This window comes from Dryobates pubescens, chromosome 4 (genome assembly GCF_014839835.1).
Source record: "Dryobates pubescens isolate bDryPub1 chromosome 4, bDryPub1.pri, whole genome shotgun sequence".
Lineage (NCBI taxonomy): Eukaryota > Metazoa > Chordata > Aves > Piciformes > Picidae > Dryobates > Dryobates pubescens.
In genome coordinates, this window is record NC_071615.1 from 40,638,448 (window position 1) to 40,654,657 (window position 16,210).

The 16,210-nt window shown below is 40.4% G+C and overlaps 1 protein-coding gene across 1 annotated transcript; it reads right to left on the reverse strand.

The window, feature by feature from the left end:
* Nucleotides 1-5,934: 5,934 nt before the first annotated feature.
* On the reverse strand, nucleotides 5,935-9,904 carry POLR1F (RNA polymerase I subunit F). The gene is made up of 4 exons (XM_009907250.2): nucleotides 9,687-9,904; nucleotides 9,367-9,508; nucleotides 8,106-8,314; nucleotides 5,935-6,404 (listed from the first exon to the last, which is right to left on the reverse strand). Exons 1-4 carry the CDS (start codon nucleotides 9,902-9,904, stop codon nucleotides 6,011-6,013), a joined length of 963 nt encoding a protein of 320 aa, XP_009905552.2. The 3' UTR covers nucleotides 5,935-6,010.
* Nucleotides 9,905-16,210: the final 6,306 nt, after the last annotated feature.

Here is a 16,210-nt window from a genome sequence, read left to right on the forward strand (position 1 = left end):
TATTCCCCATCTTGGCATTGCTGCATAGTACTATGAATCATACTACAAAAATTGCACAAGAACACACAAAGCTAAGAATTTACTATGACTGTCACTTTTACAATATTAACAAATGGTTTGTTAATTTCTATTGAACTTGTTGGAGTATTACTCTCCTTACCATTTGTGTGCAAAGTTTTACCAATTACAAAATTCTATGAATTCAAAGGGGGAGGAAAAATAAGAGTAATTTGGATTAAATTTTGTACTTGAACACCAGTGAATACTGCCAATTTGCTAGCACTAAAGACTTAATACAGCAAGATATATTAGAATGATTCCTCCCAAAAAAAATACATTACGGGTAATTCAAGCCTAAGAACAGATGAAACATATCAGGAGTGAGACACTTTTTAGTAAGACAGAATGAAAGTCTTTAAGCATAGATGTTATCAAAGAGAATCTTCTGTTTTAATAAGCAGAGATGCATGAACAGTGAAAGACTGGATGGACATGTTTTAACTGCACTTTGAGATGTATGAAAACTAGAGAACTAACTAAACTGACATGGTCACAGCAGCTAGTGTATACACAAAGGTTTTGCTGCTGAAATGCTGAAGAGATACAAATTCTGTTTGCCTCTTCCAGACATATTTCTGTTAGCTCACCAGCCCTCTCTGTTTTGGTGCATGATACTTCAACCTGTTAAAATACCACTTAAATAAAAAAAAATCAGATTTACATATTAGTTCCTTTCTGAATACACAAGTTTTCTTTTTACAGTCAACTTTAATACAGAAGTACCTTGCTATGTCACAAAAGAGGGAAGGATGTAAGTGTGCAGGCTCTCACTTGACTGTGTTAAAAAGAAGCATTATGAATGTAGTCCAAGGGTAGAAGAGCAGCAGAGTACTTTGTCACTCAAGTTGGACACGATGATCTTGAAGGTCTCTTCCAGCCTGGTCTGGTCTGGTCTGGTCTATTCTATTCTATTCTATTCTATATTCAAAACATTCTGCATTTGTGACAAGGGACTTTGAAATTGCTCCAGTAGCATGGCACTAATAGAAAGTAATGCTCTGAAGTTAAAATGCTTACCAGAAACTTCCTCTCATCAAATAACAGTTCAGAGAAGTCTTGGGTTCTTTAGATAGAGGTAGGGAAAAAGCCCGATGGAAAAAGCAATACTCCACCCTGTGGCATTGCATGAGAATAGGTAGAACTGCTCTGCAAAGCAGAGCTTTCCAAGTTCTATGTTGATCTGACATACAAAGCATACATTCAGAGTGGATGAGAGTTTCCTTGGAATAATTTTCTGACACATTTTAAAAATTCACTTCAACAGAATATGAATTCAGGAGGAAAACCATCTTTAGGTCTCTGTCTAACCTTGTAGTTCAGTTACCTAAAATAGAGTACTTACCTAACTGGAATGACTATTGCAGATTTAAAAAACGTTATGTCACGCTGTCATAAACTAGAGGAGCATTGTGAAAGGACTGAAAATGTTTAGTGGAGAGAAGACAGAAATGCTTTTAAAGAGATGTCTCAAGTTTTACTCTTGGGGAAGATTTTAACATTGCATAATGTTACCCTTTGTACTCTGGATGTAAGAAAACCCCAGTCTTTTTCTTCAGTCCTTCTCTCCTAGTCAGTTTTCCACAAATTCATTGAATTTTCTTAGACCACTATCCAAAGTGTGCTCCAGTAAAGAAAAAAACCAAAACCCAACCAGATAGAATTGCAATAATAATAATAATAAAACTCAAACAAAACTTGGGAACTCTCTGTATTCAAGATTTCCTAACCACTAGAAATACCATTTTCAGAATAGTTTTTGCTTAGAGACAAGGAAAAAAAAACCTAACACCACCAAACTAAAAAAGTCCTCAGAAAATGAAATTATATGTTTTATGGAAGTGGAAACATTCCATACAAAAAATGCTGCAATAAAAAATCCTTCACCAAGTTTTTACATAACCTTTATGACAAGAAGCAGCAGTGTTTGTACCTACAGTCCCTCACTGGTGATGTTAAAGTGCTTTGCCGCATTACAACCTTGAACCCTCACAGCAAGACATTTGCAGAGATACTCTGTGTATTTTTTCACTTTACATCCACAGATTGGGACACTTCCAAGGAAAAAGAGGCAGATTTGATCAAGGCTCATGTTTTACAAAAGGCAGCTAGTTCATTCAGGCCCTTGAAAAAATCCTTTCCCGAGAGCTCATCCACTGGGCTGTTAGGGCTGCATATTTTAAGCAGCAGAAAATGGCCAAATCAAAAGCAAAACACTTGTTTCTAAGAGAGGAAAAGACAAAGAGCAGAAGTTAGCACTGCAGATCACTGCAAGCTTCACAGTACAAAACAACTGCTTTAATGAAAGCTAAAAATATTTCCTTCTAAGAGACTTGCTCTTCTGCCAAAGGCATACAATACACTGAGAAACATGTTTTCAGAATCAAAATATTTATAATACTACAAAGGAACAGTCCCTGCTTTAGCTGGAGAGCTGCATTTTTTTGTAATACAGACAAAATATTATCAACTACAGACAGAAGTGAATATTGGTTTTGTTGCCAATTTAATGTTAAAACAGAGGGGGAACAAAACAAAACAAAACAAAAGGCATGTTTTCTCTAGGTCACCTGATAGTTACCTTGGTGTAACTCTCAGCAGTTACAAGACAAAATACAATTTTCCTTTCTAACCTCCTCTTGGCTATTTGACAGAAGTGAATTGTAGCTAGAATATACTCTGGGGTGGGGGGTGGGGGGAAATACCAAAAAGGGAACAAAAGGGCTGTGCAAACAAACATGAAGTCACCTGGCCTCACTGGAAACTTTGGAAACATTTCTTCACTATACTCAAAAAATCTCTCCTCGACTCAAAAGTAAATAGAATTCTTCATTTGTAGCCCAGGGGAACAAAGAATACCAAGTACTTACAACAGTTAGCTTTTATGGAAAGTGTCAAGCTCGGTTTCTTTCCTTTGTTAATTTAAAAGCATCAGAAAAATTTACTTTAAGGGGGAAGAGAAAAAAGAGAGAAGTGATTTCAAGTCACAAATAGAGTGACAATTCACATCTGAAAATCCAAGTGTTCTTGCCATATTTAGCTCATGCTACAATAAGTGTCTGCAGCAACGGTGTGGCTGTGAGGCTGCCAATATTGATTCCAACAGTGAAAAGCACTTTTCCCCCCCTTTCTATTTGCTCTTTTCTCTTCACTCTTTCCATTCTAAAGACAGCAAAACCAGCAGAAAACAGTGAACTACTTTGTAGTTTTTGTCAGGCAAAATAATCTACAATCTTAATTTGAAGCACAGCTCCTGTTTGCATATTAACCTAGCAAGAATTTAACATAACATGTTATAATATCTGTAACACTGGAGAAAATGTTTTGCAATCACGAATTGAGAGCTCCTGTACTTAATTTATTTTTAAATCCTCTCTTCTGTAGTAAGACAAGAAACAAAGTTTAAAAAATTATCCCAGAGGGTGCTGGTAAGACTTGTGTGTCAAGAACAGCTATTGGCTTTAAGTAAGGCCCAAAACTGAGTCAGGTGACTTTAGGCTTTCAGAAAAGTTGTTGATAACCTCAAAAATATAGTTTGCATAGTTTCTTAAACTACAGTAGGCAAATCCTTTTCTGTAAGTTAATGGTGAAGCAGCAAAAACAAAAAAAGAGCAAAGTGCTAGAAGCATTTATACTATGTTACTTGATTCACTACTTGCAACTCCAGCTCTTCCTCCCTGAATGTCTCTCTTCTCTCCATGCTAATGAAAAAGCTGTAACACAGCAAGATAAACCCTTGGTGCTACAAACTGGCGTGACTTGGCTCATGTTGCAGTCACCAACAGTGGGTCTGCTGAAGTGGGCTGCAATGATTATTAAGGACTAATCCATGAAGCCATATATGTCCCACAGTCTTTGGTTCACAGGCAATAGCAAATGCTTCCATCGTTCTCTTCCCACTGGCATCAACAAAAAACTATCTGTGCTTGCCATCTGATGTATCCTCTATACCTATTCACCTGACTTCTTCCCTCTACACCAATCCCCCAAAAATTAAAAAACAGAAGGGGGAGATAATTTCTGACTGTAAATCTTGTGCCAACATTCAACTGTCCTGTGTATTTAAATTTTAGGCAGTTCAGAGAGGGACTTCTTGTGTTACTCTCTGCAACACCTAACACACCAGGAAGCTGCCTTCAGTTGACCTTGTAGCATGCAGATATCTGACTTCCTGGGCTACTGTCACAGTACAGGAAGAATGAGCAGCTGACACAGCATTCCTGAAATTGCATGTAGTTCAAGTGTCATCATTGGCACCTGTAGAAAGACACCAGGGACAATCCATGTTCATGTCAGGACCGTGCAGAAACTGTTTTCAAGATCAATGATGCTGAAGAGCAAACAAAAAAGCCTATAGTGTACTGCCATGCCATCAAGCCTGCAAGACAGAAATGTATCACAGTATCACAGTATCACAGTATAACCAAGGTTGGAAGAGACCCCAAGGATCATCAAGTCCAACCTGTCCCAACAGACCCCACAACTAGACCATGGCACCAAGTGCCACGTCCAATCTCCCCTTGAACACCTCCAGGGACGGTGACTCCACCACCTCCCTGGGCAGCCCATTCCAATGACGAATGACTCGCTCAGTGAAGAACTTTTTCCTCACCTCGAGTCTAAGCCTCCCCTGGCACAGCTTGAGACTGTGTCCCCTTGTTCTGGTGCTGGTTGCCTGGGAGAAGAGACCAAGCCCTTCCTGTCTACAACCACCTTTCAGGTAGTTGTAGAGGGCAATGAGGTCACCCCTGATCCTTCTCTTCTCCAGGCTATGTATGATTTCTCCTGGCAAGTCTGGGGCTCTGGAGATACATAAAAGGCATTAACATAGCACAAAGTGAGCCCTAAACCAAGTATTCCCACACTTTAGATTCAGAGTATGTCTAAAGTGAAAGGATGTTATTAGGCACTGCATAGAATTCTAGTAAAGCAAGCTAATAGCATCAGCGCAGCCACCAGAGTAAAGTATTTTCTCACACAATGGATGAACAGCAAGTTTTCACATATATGCTGTTTACTTACAAGACTTACAAAGAGCTGGTTATGTGTTCCTGTAACAGGTAAATGAATACTGAAGTAATCATTGCCTCCTACCTCAGTTAAACACTTTGCCTAAACCAAGTCACACTAGTTCTTCCCAGAACTCCTCATAAGATAGAAATGTTGCAACCAGAAACTTTTCAGAGACTTTAAAAAGAAAACCACAACAAACCCTGTGAAGTCAGTGATGCATAAAAATGAACTTTTAAGTATGTCCCATTAACTGCTTTATCTGCCTTTATCTCATTGGTTTCCTAACCTCTAAGTGGTACTTCATTACTCCAGCTTGCACTAATCTTTTCCTGTCTTCCACGCCTGCTCTAAATCAACTGATTGTAGTTTCTTCTTAGAGTACTGCAAAAGGTGTTTTGAAAGATCAGAGACATTCCAGTTTGCTTAACCTTTAAGTGGTTTCATTCAGTGTTTCAATCACAGACATTCACAGTCCCTTACAATAAAATGAAATAAATCTCTTCTCAGCCTCTGGGAATTCAAGCGTTATCTCCCAGAAGCCACAAGATAAGCCTAACCTGCTTTTCTAAAATCAAGACTGAGCAGCAGGGATGGCATTAGAGTAGGAAAGATCACAACCAGCTACTGGTCAATGTGTGGAGCCAAGAAGAACATAGAGACATGTTGCTCGTGTTCCTGCAATTACTTCCCAGTGTTGTTCCATGTCTTATTTTCCAGGACATAAAGACAGGCAGATATTGCTTCTATCCCATTTCTTCCACCACTTCTTTAAAAGCTCCTACCTTTAAACCTCTGTGGGCACACATGCACATAAATACCATTCCACCTAGCAAAGCAGACTATTTAGTGAAGAAATATACATGTGCACTTTGAAAAGAGGATTTTATTAGAAGCTTATTGAAAATGTCTTCGATCTTATCCAGGAAAGGCACTTCAGACTTTAGCCCCTTTTCTTTTTAGCTTTGGGCTCTTGTGACAGCTGAGATAATTCACTTTCTTCAACTTCATCACAGTGCTTTCTTTTCTTTTTCTTTGACTTTTTATGGTCACTTTGGTAACCACTGGAGTCACTGGTAGGCAACACATGTTCCTGTTCTTCTCGCTTATGCTTTTTCTTTTTCTTCTTCTTGATTTTATCATCACATGATCCTGTAGCAGCATCAACATTTTGCCCCTCTGCATTTTCCTTCCCAGGGTCACCCATCTCACCTACAGGCTCCTCTGTGACATTATCATTCTCAGAGTTATTGCAACCATTTGCCTGGTGGTCAAGCTTTTGAATTTCACCTCCATTTGTACTGCCAGTGATAGTCTCAGATTTTTTGGGCTTCATGCTGAAAAAAAAAATAGACAACATAAACTGAGGTAGATACACCTAACTGCACCTCACAGAGAGGTGAGAAGCTGAGAACATGACACTCCAGTTACAGAAAATCACAGAGCCAGTTTAATTATACCACTAGCTTCCTTCTTACCATGGAATCAGTATTTTCTTTCAATTCTTAGCCTAAGCTTATTTAAAATGCTGTACAGACCATTCTGTTATTTCCTCTTTCCTTGTACTCCTTCATCTCTAATTCATAATTACACACAGTGCAAAAAACGATATTCACAAACATACAGGCAACAGCCTACTCGGTCATTTGTCAGACACACTGCTGGGTTACCCAAGCAACTAATCTTGCTGCAGTCTATAGAGCTAAAACAAAGATCAGAAAAGTAAAAAAAAAAAACCAAAACAAAACACCAAAACCAACAAAAACCCCAGCAGGTACCTTTGATGAACAGAATATTCTCATTAACAGAATAACAGAGTAGATAAGAATTTTCCTTGTTAGCTGAAATGCTGGAATGAAGGGAGGTGGAGAGGAGTTGGCAGACAGCCTCTGCATAGATAAGGAATAGGAGGATTTTTCAGTGACTTACTTCTATTAGTCCTAGACAAGATGGTTTTTGTATTAGATAATGGGCACCTGGATGACATGTATACTTCTGCTATTTTTAGATAGATAATCTTTGTATAGATAGGAAGCATCTGGACTTTTCTGCAAAATATTGACATACCTCTGTCATGACAGACAGATAACTTTTTGTATAAAGGTTTGCCCAAAACTGTCTGAAGGTACACAGGTCTTTTGAAATGATTCTACCTGTGTCCGGCTCTGAAATAGAAGCATAACACAAGAAACTTGCTGAGTCTCTTGTGTACCTTTCTCTAAGTCACCTTGCAACTGAGAGCGCTGAAGAAAATGTCTAGGAAGACAAACATAGAAAGAATGCATGTAAAAAAACATGGACATGTCCCCAGAGGCACCGAGGAAAAAGATCAGACAATCCAGAGCATGCTTCCAGATAAGAAAATCTGAACAAAAAACTGCTATGATTTTGTCAGTAGTTACACAGTACCTTTAATTAAAAATGTAACCATGGTAGAAGAAAACTGCTCAGCAAATGACCATTTAACCCCCCCCCCAAATCTGAATGAACTCTTTTAAAAGTATCACTATGATGATTTTCATCAAGCTGCTCTAAAAATTTACAGAGGCATATGTGAAAGGAGGAGGGTGATGCATTTTCTTCTTTCATCTTTCATGTTCTTATGTTTCAGTAGGCATTTAAGTCACCCATATATAACTACTTGTGGTTACGTGATGTGTGTGCATGCATTGGTGTGTGTGCAAACCCCAATGCAAGCAGTGCTCAGGAACAGAGGTGTCTTCTGTTGACAAGCCCATGCATATTCATATAGACCACTACTGCAGGCACAGTATTTATGCAGTTAACAGTTCATAGGTCAGTACACTCATAGATTTTTAAAGCTTGAAATTAATTTACTTTCATTTTTGCAGAGAAAACTTTCAAATGAGACCTTAATTCAGGAAAGCTTAGTTTAAGATAACTAAGAGAGGCTTTCTATAGACACAGGTTTGTGTAAAAACAGGAAAGCGTCAAGATTTAAGATGTTAATTCAAATCACTTAGCTTGTAACAAACCCATTAAAATAGTTTAAAATATTCTCTAGTAGGGCACAATACCTGGATTTAGTGAGTCCTCCTCGAATGAAGAACACTCCAGCTGCATCAGAATCCAAGTGCAATACTTGAAACTTCAGTTCATCGCCTATTTTTAACCCCAGCTCCTGCCACTGTACAATTGACATTTGTTCAGGTTTAGGGATAGAAGCATTGAAGCATCCATGTATCAGGCAGCCAATGTGACTAGGGGCCACTTTATTGATAACACCCTAGAAAAAGAAGCTACAGTAAAGATCATCCCTTCAAATACACACAATATATTTACTTCCCTATACAGACACATTTTGCAAGAGTTTATGCACAAGTTATGAAGTCAGTTTACTAGCAAGTAAGTGAACTCTTCTTCACTACCATCAAAGATATTCTTAGACACTCTTCATATACAATTCCCCCCAAAATAGAACTGAACCTGTATCTGCAAGAGAAAGAAAGTCAAAGCACTGGATGTAGCCACAGTGAACAGATAACTCTCTCCTCACTCAACTGTTGCTTTAAAGCCATTTGATATCTGATTTAGTTGCCTAAAACGTCAGCACTACTTAGCAGCTAGAGATACAGCTGATACACAAAAAGCTTTTAAATATGTTTAGTGGGTTTCTAACACAATTGAGTGTCACACATTATTCACCTTTGTTTTCCCCAAAGATGAATGAAAAACACTGAGGGTTTTCCCCTTCCCTTCCAAGAAAGAGAACACATTCCTTTCTTAGTCACATCAAGAAAGACAAAAGCTATACTGCAAAAAGTATGGCACAACAACAAATAGAAGCCAACTCTCTTATTTTTCCCACTACTGATGCAAGAGCAAAGCTGTTCCATAAGACATACATTTCCTTTTACTGAAAGGCAGGCTTCAACTTGATGTACTGATCTTGTACCTAAAGGAAATAAACTCATGAGAACATCCTAAACACTGCTGCTATTAAATAAGAATAAACACATGTGTCTGAGAATTAACTGCTCTTTATAATGGAGCATCAATATGATATAAAAAATACATGGTATTTAATGATGCATGGTCCTTACATTTTAATAACATATAAATTCCAAACATACAGATGTATAGCTGAAAATACAAAGTACTACTACAAACTGCTAACGAACTACTCTAAACTATTCAAGCACTTATAAAATACTAACACAAACTACAATGTAACTCCACCTAAGCCCCAGACCTCCGGTGATGATGGAGATGAGCCAAACTTTGATTACTTAGCCAAAAAAATGTAAAGCCCTGTGAAAAATCAACGCATTAACATACCACCAATTTCCTCCCTTTCTTGGGGCTGAAGATAATGAAGTCCGCCTCAATGTTCAGGTGGATGAATCCTTGGTCATCGTAAATGTCCCCGAGCTCACCCACCACTCTGATGTTGTCATAAGCCACTGGCACACCCTGAAGGCTGGAAAGAGAAGAGCGGAGGGGGGAATCATTAGCTGCTTGGACGATGCCAGCCGCCACAAGGCGGTAGGATCTCTCCGGGGCCGCGGCTGGCCCAGGAGGTGGCTTTGGCCTTCAGACTGGCTGAGGCCCCTACCCATCCCCGGAGGACCCTATCAGAACTCCTTTCCCGACCGCACCTCTCCGAGTAGCGCAGGAGCTCGTCGTCGAGCTGGGCGCGGATGCCGGTGCGCTTGCGGCCCAGGTAGCGCGGCGGCAGCGCGATGTGCCTGCGGTGCGGCGCCACCACCAGGCACGAATAGCGGTGTCCCACCAGGCTGCGGGCCACGGCGAAGGAGGGGATCGAGGCGGCGGGCAGCGCCGGGGCGAGCGGCGGAAGCTCCCCGGCCACGGCCATGCTGCGGGCGCGCACAGGCAGAGCCACACGGCAGCCAGCACGGGCCGCGCGCGGGGCGCGCGGCGATGGCGTCACGCACCACGCGCCTCGGGAGGGGAGCGCGGACTGGCGGGGCCCCGGCCACGCGCAGTGATGCACTTCCGAGTGGCGGCAGCGGCGACGTCCGTGCGCCGGCGGCCGAGGGTCGGAGGTTGCACAGTGCTGCCCGGTCTTGGCAGAGCCTTGCTGTAGCGGGGCTGGGGCAGGCAGAGACGTCTCCCCGAGCAACCGCGTTTGTTGTTTCATCATCACAGCCCCCCAGGTCTTGGGGCTGACCGGGTCTGCGGCTTCCCGGTGCCTGCTCACCAGCTGTGGCGTTCTGTCGTCTCTTGCCACAGTCCCGGACAGGTGGTGTGGGCTGCGGTGGCACCGAGAAGCAATGAATTATCTCCGCAGTTCACACCATTTAATGCCTCTTCCGATTGTACATGGTCAGCGCGAAGCTTATGATGAAGAAGGGGCACTGCCACTTACACGAATGAAAAATAGAATTAGTTTGGACTGAACAAAAAGACACTATTATGGAAAATAAAGAGGAATGGTTAGGAGAAGACACTTCATCACACGAGTTTTGGATGTGCAGGTGTTAAAAAAACAATTTTTTCCTTCTTTCACCCTGGAATCTTAAAATTTAGACAAGAAGTGGCATTTCCATTTATTTAGCACTACATAGGGACCCTTGTGGGATTGCTCCCAAAAGTGCAAGGGGGTCCCGAGGTGAAGTTTTCATGGCTATACAAGAGCTTTCACGAAGTCACACCTACCTAGTAACAGTTGTTCTTTCTACCTATTGCATATTCGTGGCATTCAGCGTTTGGGCAAAACTTGGAAATCCATCTCATATATCTAGACCTTTTGAAAAACAAAGGAAAGGAGAGGAAAAAACCCCAAACCTTTGAAATGCAAGCCTGAGGAATGCAAGCTCAGAGTAATAAAGCAGGTATAAGGCCTGAGTTTCAAGGTAACTGACACTTTGAAATGTTTCTTCATCCCCCTCTTGTGGTTTATCAGAAATGTCAGTTTCTAGGAAGTCAGCTCCAAGTGTGTCACTTGTGTGTAGAAGAGTTTTTGGGAGAATAAGGCAGAAGTGCAAGTACTGATTGATAATGGGTGTAAATGTAACTGAAGTGGGAAGAAATAAGTGTAAAAGATAGAGCTCTGATCTTTCCCAGGAGTGGTAAGTGGAAATGGTGATGGTTAATCAACAAAAAAAAAGCTGGGGAGAATGTTTAGAGAAAGCTCTCTGTTTAATTTTTATGTTCATACACTGTAGAGAGAAGGCTTTTAACCCACCACACATGTCTTGGCAGACAAACCAAATAATAATACAGAATACATCATACTTCAGCCCCTAGATACCAGCTAGAGTTTAAGCTGAGGTAGATACTGGTTTGGGTAGCACCACGTGCACATGGTTTCTGTGTATATGCATTTCATACACTGACATTGTAGGAAGACATCTTTTGTGTTGTTGAAAACAGAAAGTGAATACCAGTGCTTTTGGATTCCTCTACAGGATTTGAGAAGTCAGATATTTTTTGCTCTTCCCTCTCTGACAGGTGATGTGCTTGAGGGTTATCATGACTTTTAAAACTCTTACTTATTTGTAACAGTGGTGTTAATACTGTGTGTGGTAGTTTTAGGCTATGCCTTTAAATTTTTTTTCACAGATCTTGAACAGAGAGTAGTAAAATGTAAATAAATCACTACTGGGTGGTTGCCTTCCTGCTTATTGCCTCCTTGAAATGCCTTTTGCTTAAATGTTGTGTCCCACTCCATGGAAATTACAGAATTTTAAAGCTGCAGATAAGTTACATCTCCTTTTTGAAACTCATTCACTTCAAAGTAGGGTGAAAAACGCTGAGGAAGGCATGGAAGAGGAAAGGAAGAGAACAAGCACTATGTTTCTGATACTTTGGAAATTACTGCTGCTCTCTTAGTGGATTCAGTGAGCTCTAATTTTGTTCCTTTTAAACACAGAAATGTGTTTTTAAATGTGTTTCCCTTTTTAACAACAGCAGAAAGTTGATGTGGGCTTCTCCTCAAGCCTCTGTCATCGGCCTAGGGGATAAGTAATGAATTTTCATTGGGAATGAAGTATCTAAAGTAAGCCTAAATCTGTCCTGATGATGTTCCTGTTATAATGTTATCTGTCCAGTGTGCATTTGTTTCAGGCAATTTTAAAAAATGAAACGAGATAAAATGCAGTCCCAGATTTTGCATTTGCTGCATGACTTATGCAAATTCAAGTAAGAATCATTCCATGATTCTGTGATACACTTTCAAACTGATCGAATCCACGTGGGAGGTTATACATTTTGGATATATCACTGTCATTAAATGTCATACTGCGTGGAGGCTGCAGAAACATTGTTATTCCGTACAAACAAGCCTTATGTCAGATATCAGAAATCCTCTAACTCCCTGTATAATGTTAAGTGGTGCAAAAGGATTTGGAACCACTCAAATGCTACACCACCAGAAGGTTTTCTTCCACTGAATGTACTGTGAAGACAGGGACATTGTTAGCATTCAGGTAGAATGAATGGTGTAATTTGCAGTACTTTACTGTGAGTAAAGTTGGATTAGCGTGAAAGAGCTGAATAAAAAAGGCTTTCAGATGTCATACTGACTGAACTTGCAAAATTGAAAGAGAAAATGTCTTGAACTACTGTAATCTGTATTCTCTTGTGGCTTTAATCCTCCGTGATATTTTGTGTCTGTTGAAATTAATTGTCTGGTATGTGGTCTTGGCTTTCTGGAAGAAATATCTGTGTTTTTTATTTCATCTCTTCAGATCATATATAAACCTTGCAATATGCTTTCAATCTCAGTTAAAGACTTTATACAATCACTGCATGCACTTCTATTTCTAAATGAAATATATGTTTTATAGCTTTTATTTATGAGTGGATTTAGTTTGCAGTGAGAACACATAATAACATTAAGGGCTACACTCAGCTTTATCCAGGATAATCAAAATGTGACTCTGCTCCTTAAATAAAAGCTCAGAATAAGATGGAAAGGCAACATGAACAAAAATGTGGACTTTTCTTGTTCTTCCTGTGAGTAGGTTGGACAAGATGGTGCCAGAAGGGTAACCTCTCTCTACTCCTGCAGTAATCCAGGGTTATTCCTGTGGACTGTGGACTGTGGATCTATCCTGTGGACAGATCTACAGAGATCTGATCTGCACTTTGGCATTGAATCTCCATTATTTATTTTTTTCTGCTACTGTGCTTTGGGTTTCATTGTAAACTGCTCTTGCAACTTCCTGGTTTCCTTTCTGGCTAAAGTAATGGCCTGAAATTGTGCCAGGGGAGATTTAGATTGGATATTAGGAAAAAAATCGTTACAGCAGGAGTGGTAAGACATTGAATAGGTTACCCAGAGAGATGGTGGAGTCACCATCCCTGGAGGTGTTCAAGAAATGTGTGGATATGGGACTTTGGGATGTGTTTTAATGGCCATGTTGGTGCTAGGTCGGTGGTTGGACTTGATGATCTTTGAGGTCTTTTCCAACCAAAACAATTCTATGTTTCTATAATCTGGGGTGTGAGCTCTGATCCTAATGGTCATTCAGTCTATGGGATCAGGCCAGAGCTAATTCAAAATAACCTCCTTTAAGCTTTTAGTGTAGATACCTGATCACATCACCAGCTGTTTTTCGCTGCAAATCCACATAGAATCATAGAATCACCAAGGTTGGAAAAGACCCCAAAGATCATCAAGTCCAACCTGCCACCCAAGACTTCATGACTACTAGAACATGGCACCAAGTGCCACATCCAATCCCCTCTTGAACACTTCTGTAAGATCCTATTGCTTGCTGATGAAACATAGTGTATTTGGACCAAAAGCAGCATTGTCTTGCAGTCTTCTGGAGACCTCAGACTCATTGTGTGACTTCAGCTTTCATTACTTTACTGTAAAGGATGTCCCAACCAAAGAGAGGAATCTTAATGCTGCTGCCTCCTCCCCCAGTCACAGTACAGTTCTGAAAACCACCTGGACCATAACACTTAAATCCTGATAGCCCCACATTAATTTCTTGCCTTGTTCCCTAGTTATATATCTTCTTTTCACTTCATGTTGTTAGCTTTCATTTTAAAAATAATCTGACTTGGCTGACATATTAATAGCCTGTGTCCAAAAAAGGCAGCTAAAATCAATGCTTAAACCAGCATAACAATGCTGGCATGTTGGCCAAGTCTCACAGTAGCTGATGAGCCTGTTTTTCTCTAATGGCCAAGCTGCCATTAGCAGTTGGGACCAAACCCAAAAGCTGTGTTTTCAGTCACTGCTGTTTTTTTTCTTTCTGTTTTAGCTTTGTTTGTCTTGTTTCCACTTAATGGAAAGATGACCAGATGCCACTAAGGAGATTCATTAATTGCTATGTATCTGGCGCCTCTCAGCTGGCCATTTATTTTGTTCCCATACAGTCATTGCTTTCTTCAGTCCAGGTTTCTGAGTTGACATCATATGTTAGGTAGAAACATCCTTCAGCTGCCCATTCATGCTCTTGTGTGGCAGCTACAGTTCATTCAGAAGGCAGCCTCCATCTAGCATTAAAATCACAGAATCACAGAAAACACCTGGTTGGAAGAGATCATCCAGTCCTGATAGTCTTAGCTGTGATGGAATATACTGTGTCATATGCAGAGTGGAGTAGTGCCTGGAGCACTGTGCTGGAGTAGAAGATATGCTCCCCTTTTGGGCTGTGTGCTCAAAGGACTCTCTGCATTTTGAATTGAATACTTCCCAGGTTCCTCATCACACAACTTGTGCTCTGTAAAAAGAGAAAATAAGAAATGCTTCACAGTTACAAAAGAATAATGGATACAGTAGAAAACTCATGGTACTGGGGGTTTTTACAAGTACAGAAGTTTAGCTGTCTCCACATTTTTCATGTGGTATCATAAAAACCTGCAGTATTTTTAATGACAGTTGTTGCTGTGGTAATTAGAGTGAAACTCAAACTCAGTTTTGTTTGAAAGTTTGTGGTAATAGGTTTGCTTCAACATTTTTGTCTCTCATCCCATCTGAATTTAATCACAGAATTACAGAATATACCTGGTTGGAGGAGACCTCAAAGACCACCATGTCTAACCCTCTACCCAGCACTGAAGGGTCAACACTAAACTTTTGTTCCTAAGTGCCAGGTCCACACGCTAGTTGAAAACACCCAGGGATGGTGACTCCACCACTGCCCTGGGCAGACCATTCCAAGACCATTTCATTGAGGGTCTCACCTTGTTGCCTTAAATAGGGAATTTTATTAGGCTAGTTTGGTGGCAGTTTGTTTTTGAGAGAGAACCAGTATTCAATTATGTATAAAATCCATCAGTGTAAGGGATTAGCTAAAGTCATGATAGTTACAGCAGTAAAAATTGAGGTAGCTGGAAATGTGATATGGATTAAATGATTACTGTCAGGTGAATTGCATCAAATATAGGATGATAGGATGAATGTTGTCATTGACCAAAGAAGGTTGGTACTCTCATCAGTATGTCTGTATCACTGGGTTTGTACATCATACGTGCCAAATGCTAAAAATCCACCAGATGGCACACTAAAGCCTTGGTACTGGAATGTGCCATCATCCCGGAGAACGGCAGTAACTGCAAGCTGAACATTTCATCTGTGTTACAATATGCAGACTGTGCTTTGTTTTGTCACTGATTAATAGGCCAATCTTTAATAGAAATAAATGGGTGAAGAAAAAACACACCACAAAACCAAAACCAAAACAACCAAAAAACAAACCACAACCAGAAAATTACTGAAGAGAAACCATTAAGGGAAAACAATTGGGTAAGGCAGGAGTTATGTTGAGTTTGGTGTGGGTTTTTTTCTCAGCTACTAATTTGTCTTGATTTGTAGTGACATTTATAATGTCTGGGATGTCCATCTAACAGCTGGGGACTGGTTAGATTTGCCTTTGACCCTTGATTCTCCAAGTAGGTTGTTGCCTGCCAGGAAATAGCAGGCCATCAGTATTGTCTACACTGTGAATCATTCTTCTGAAAATAAAACATCCAATTTATAAATATATTATGACAAGAACACTATCCAAGTAGCTCCCTGGCCTCATCCATGGTAATGAGAGAATCTGGCTGAAGGATGTCTGGTGCTGGCTGTGGTGCCCTACTCCAGCTTTGCTGGTGTTTGAAGGCACAATTTCAATGGTAGAGACATCATGACCAGTGGAGATCTGGCTGATGATCTGATGCTCTGCTCCATGTTTCCAGGAAGGGAGTTAAGTGT

Coding starts and splice junctions, on each gene's coding strand:
- POLR1F (XM_009907250.2), bottom strand. CDS start 9,904: ATGGCCGTGGCCGGGGAGCTTCCGCCGCTCGCCCCGGCGCTGCCCGCC. Junction 9,509..9,686: donor CTCCTGCGCTACTCGGAGAG/GTGCGGTCGGGA, acceptor TTCTCTTTCCAG/CCTTCAGGGTGTGCCAGTGG. Junction 8,315..9,366: donor AGAAAGGGAGGAAATTGGTG/GTATGTTAATGC, acceptor TTCTTTTTCTAG/GGTGTTATCAATAAAGTGGC.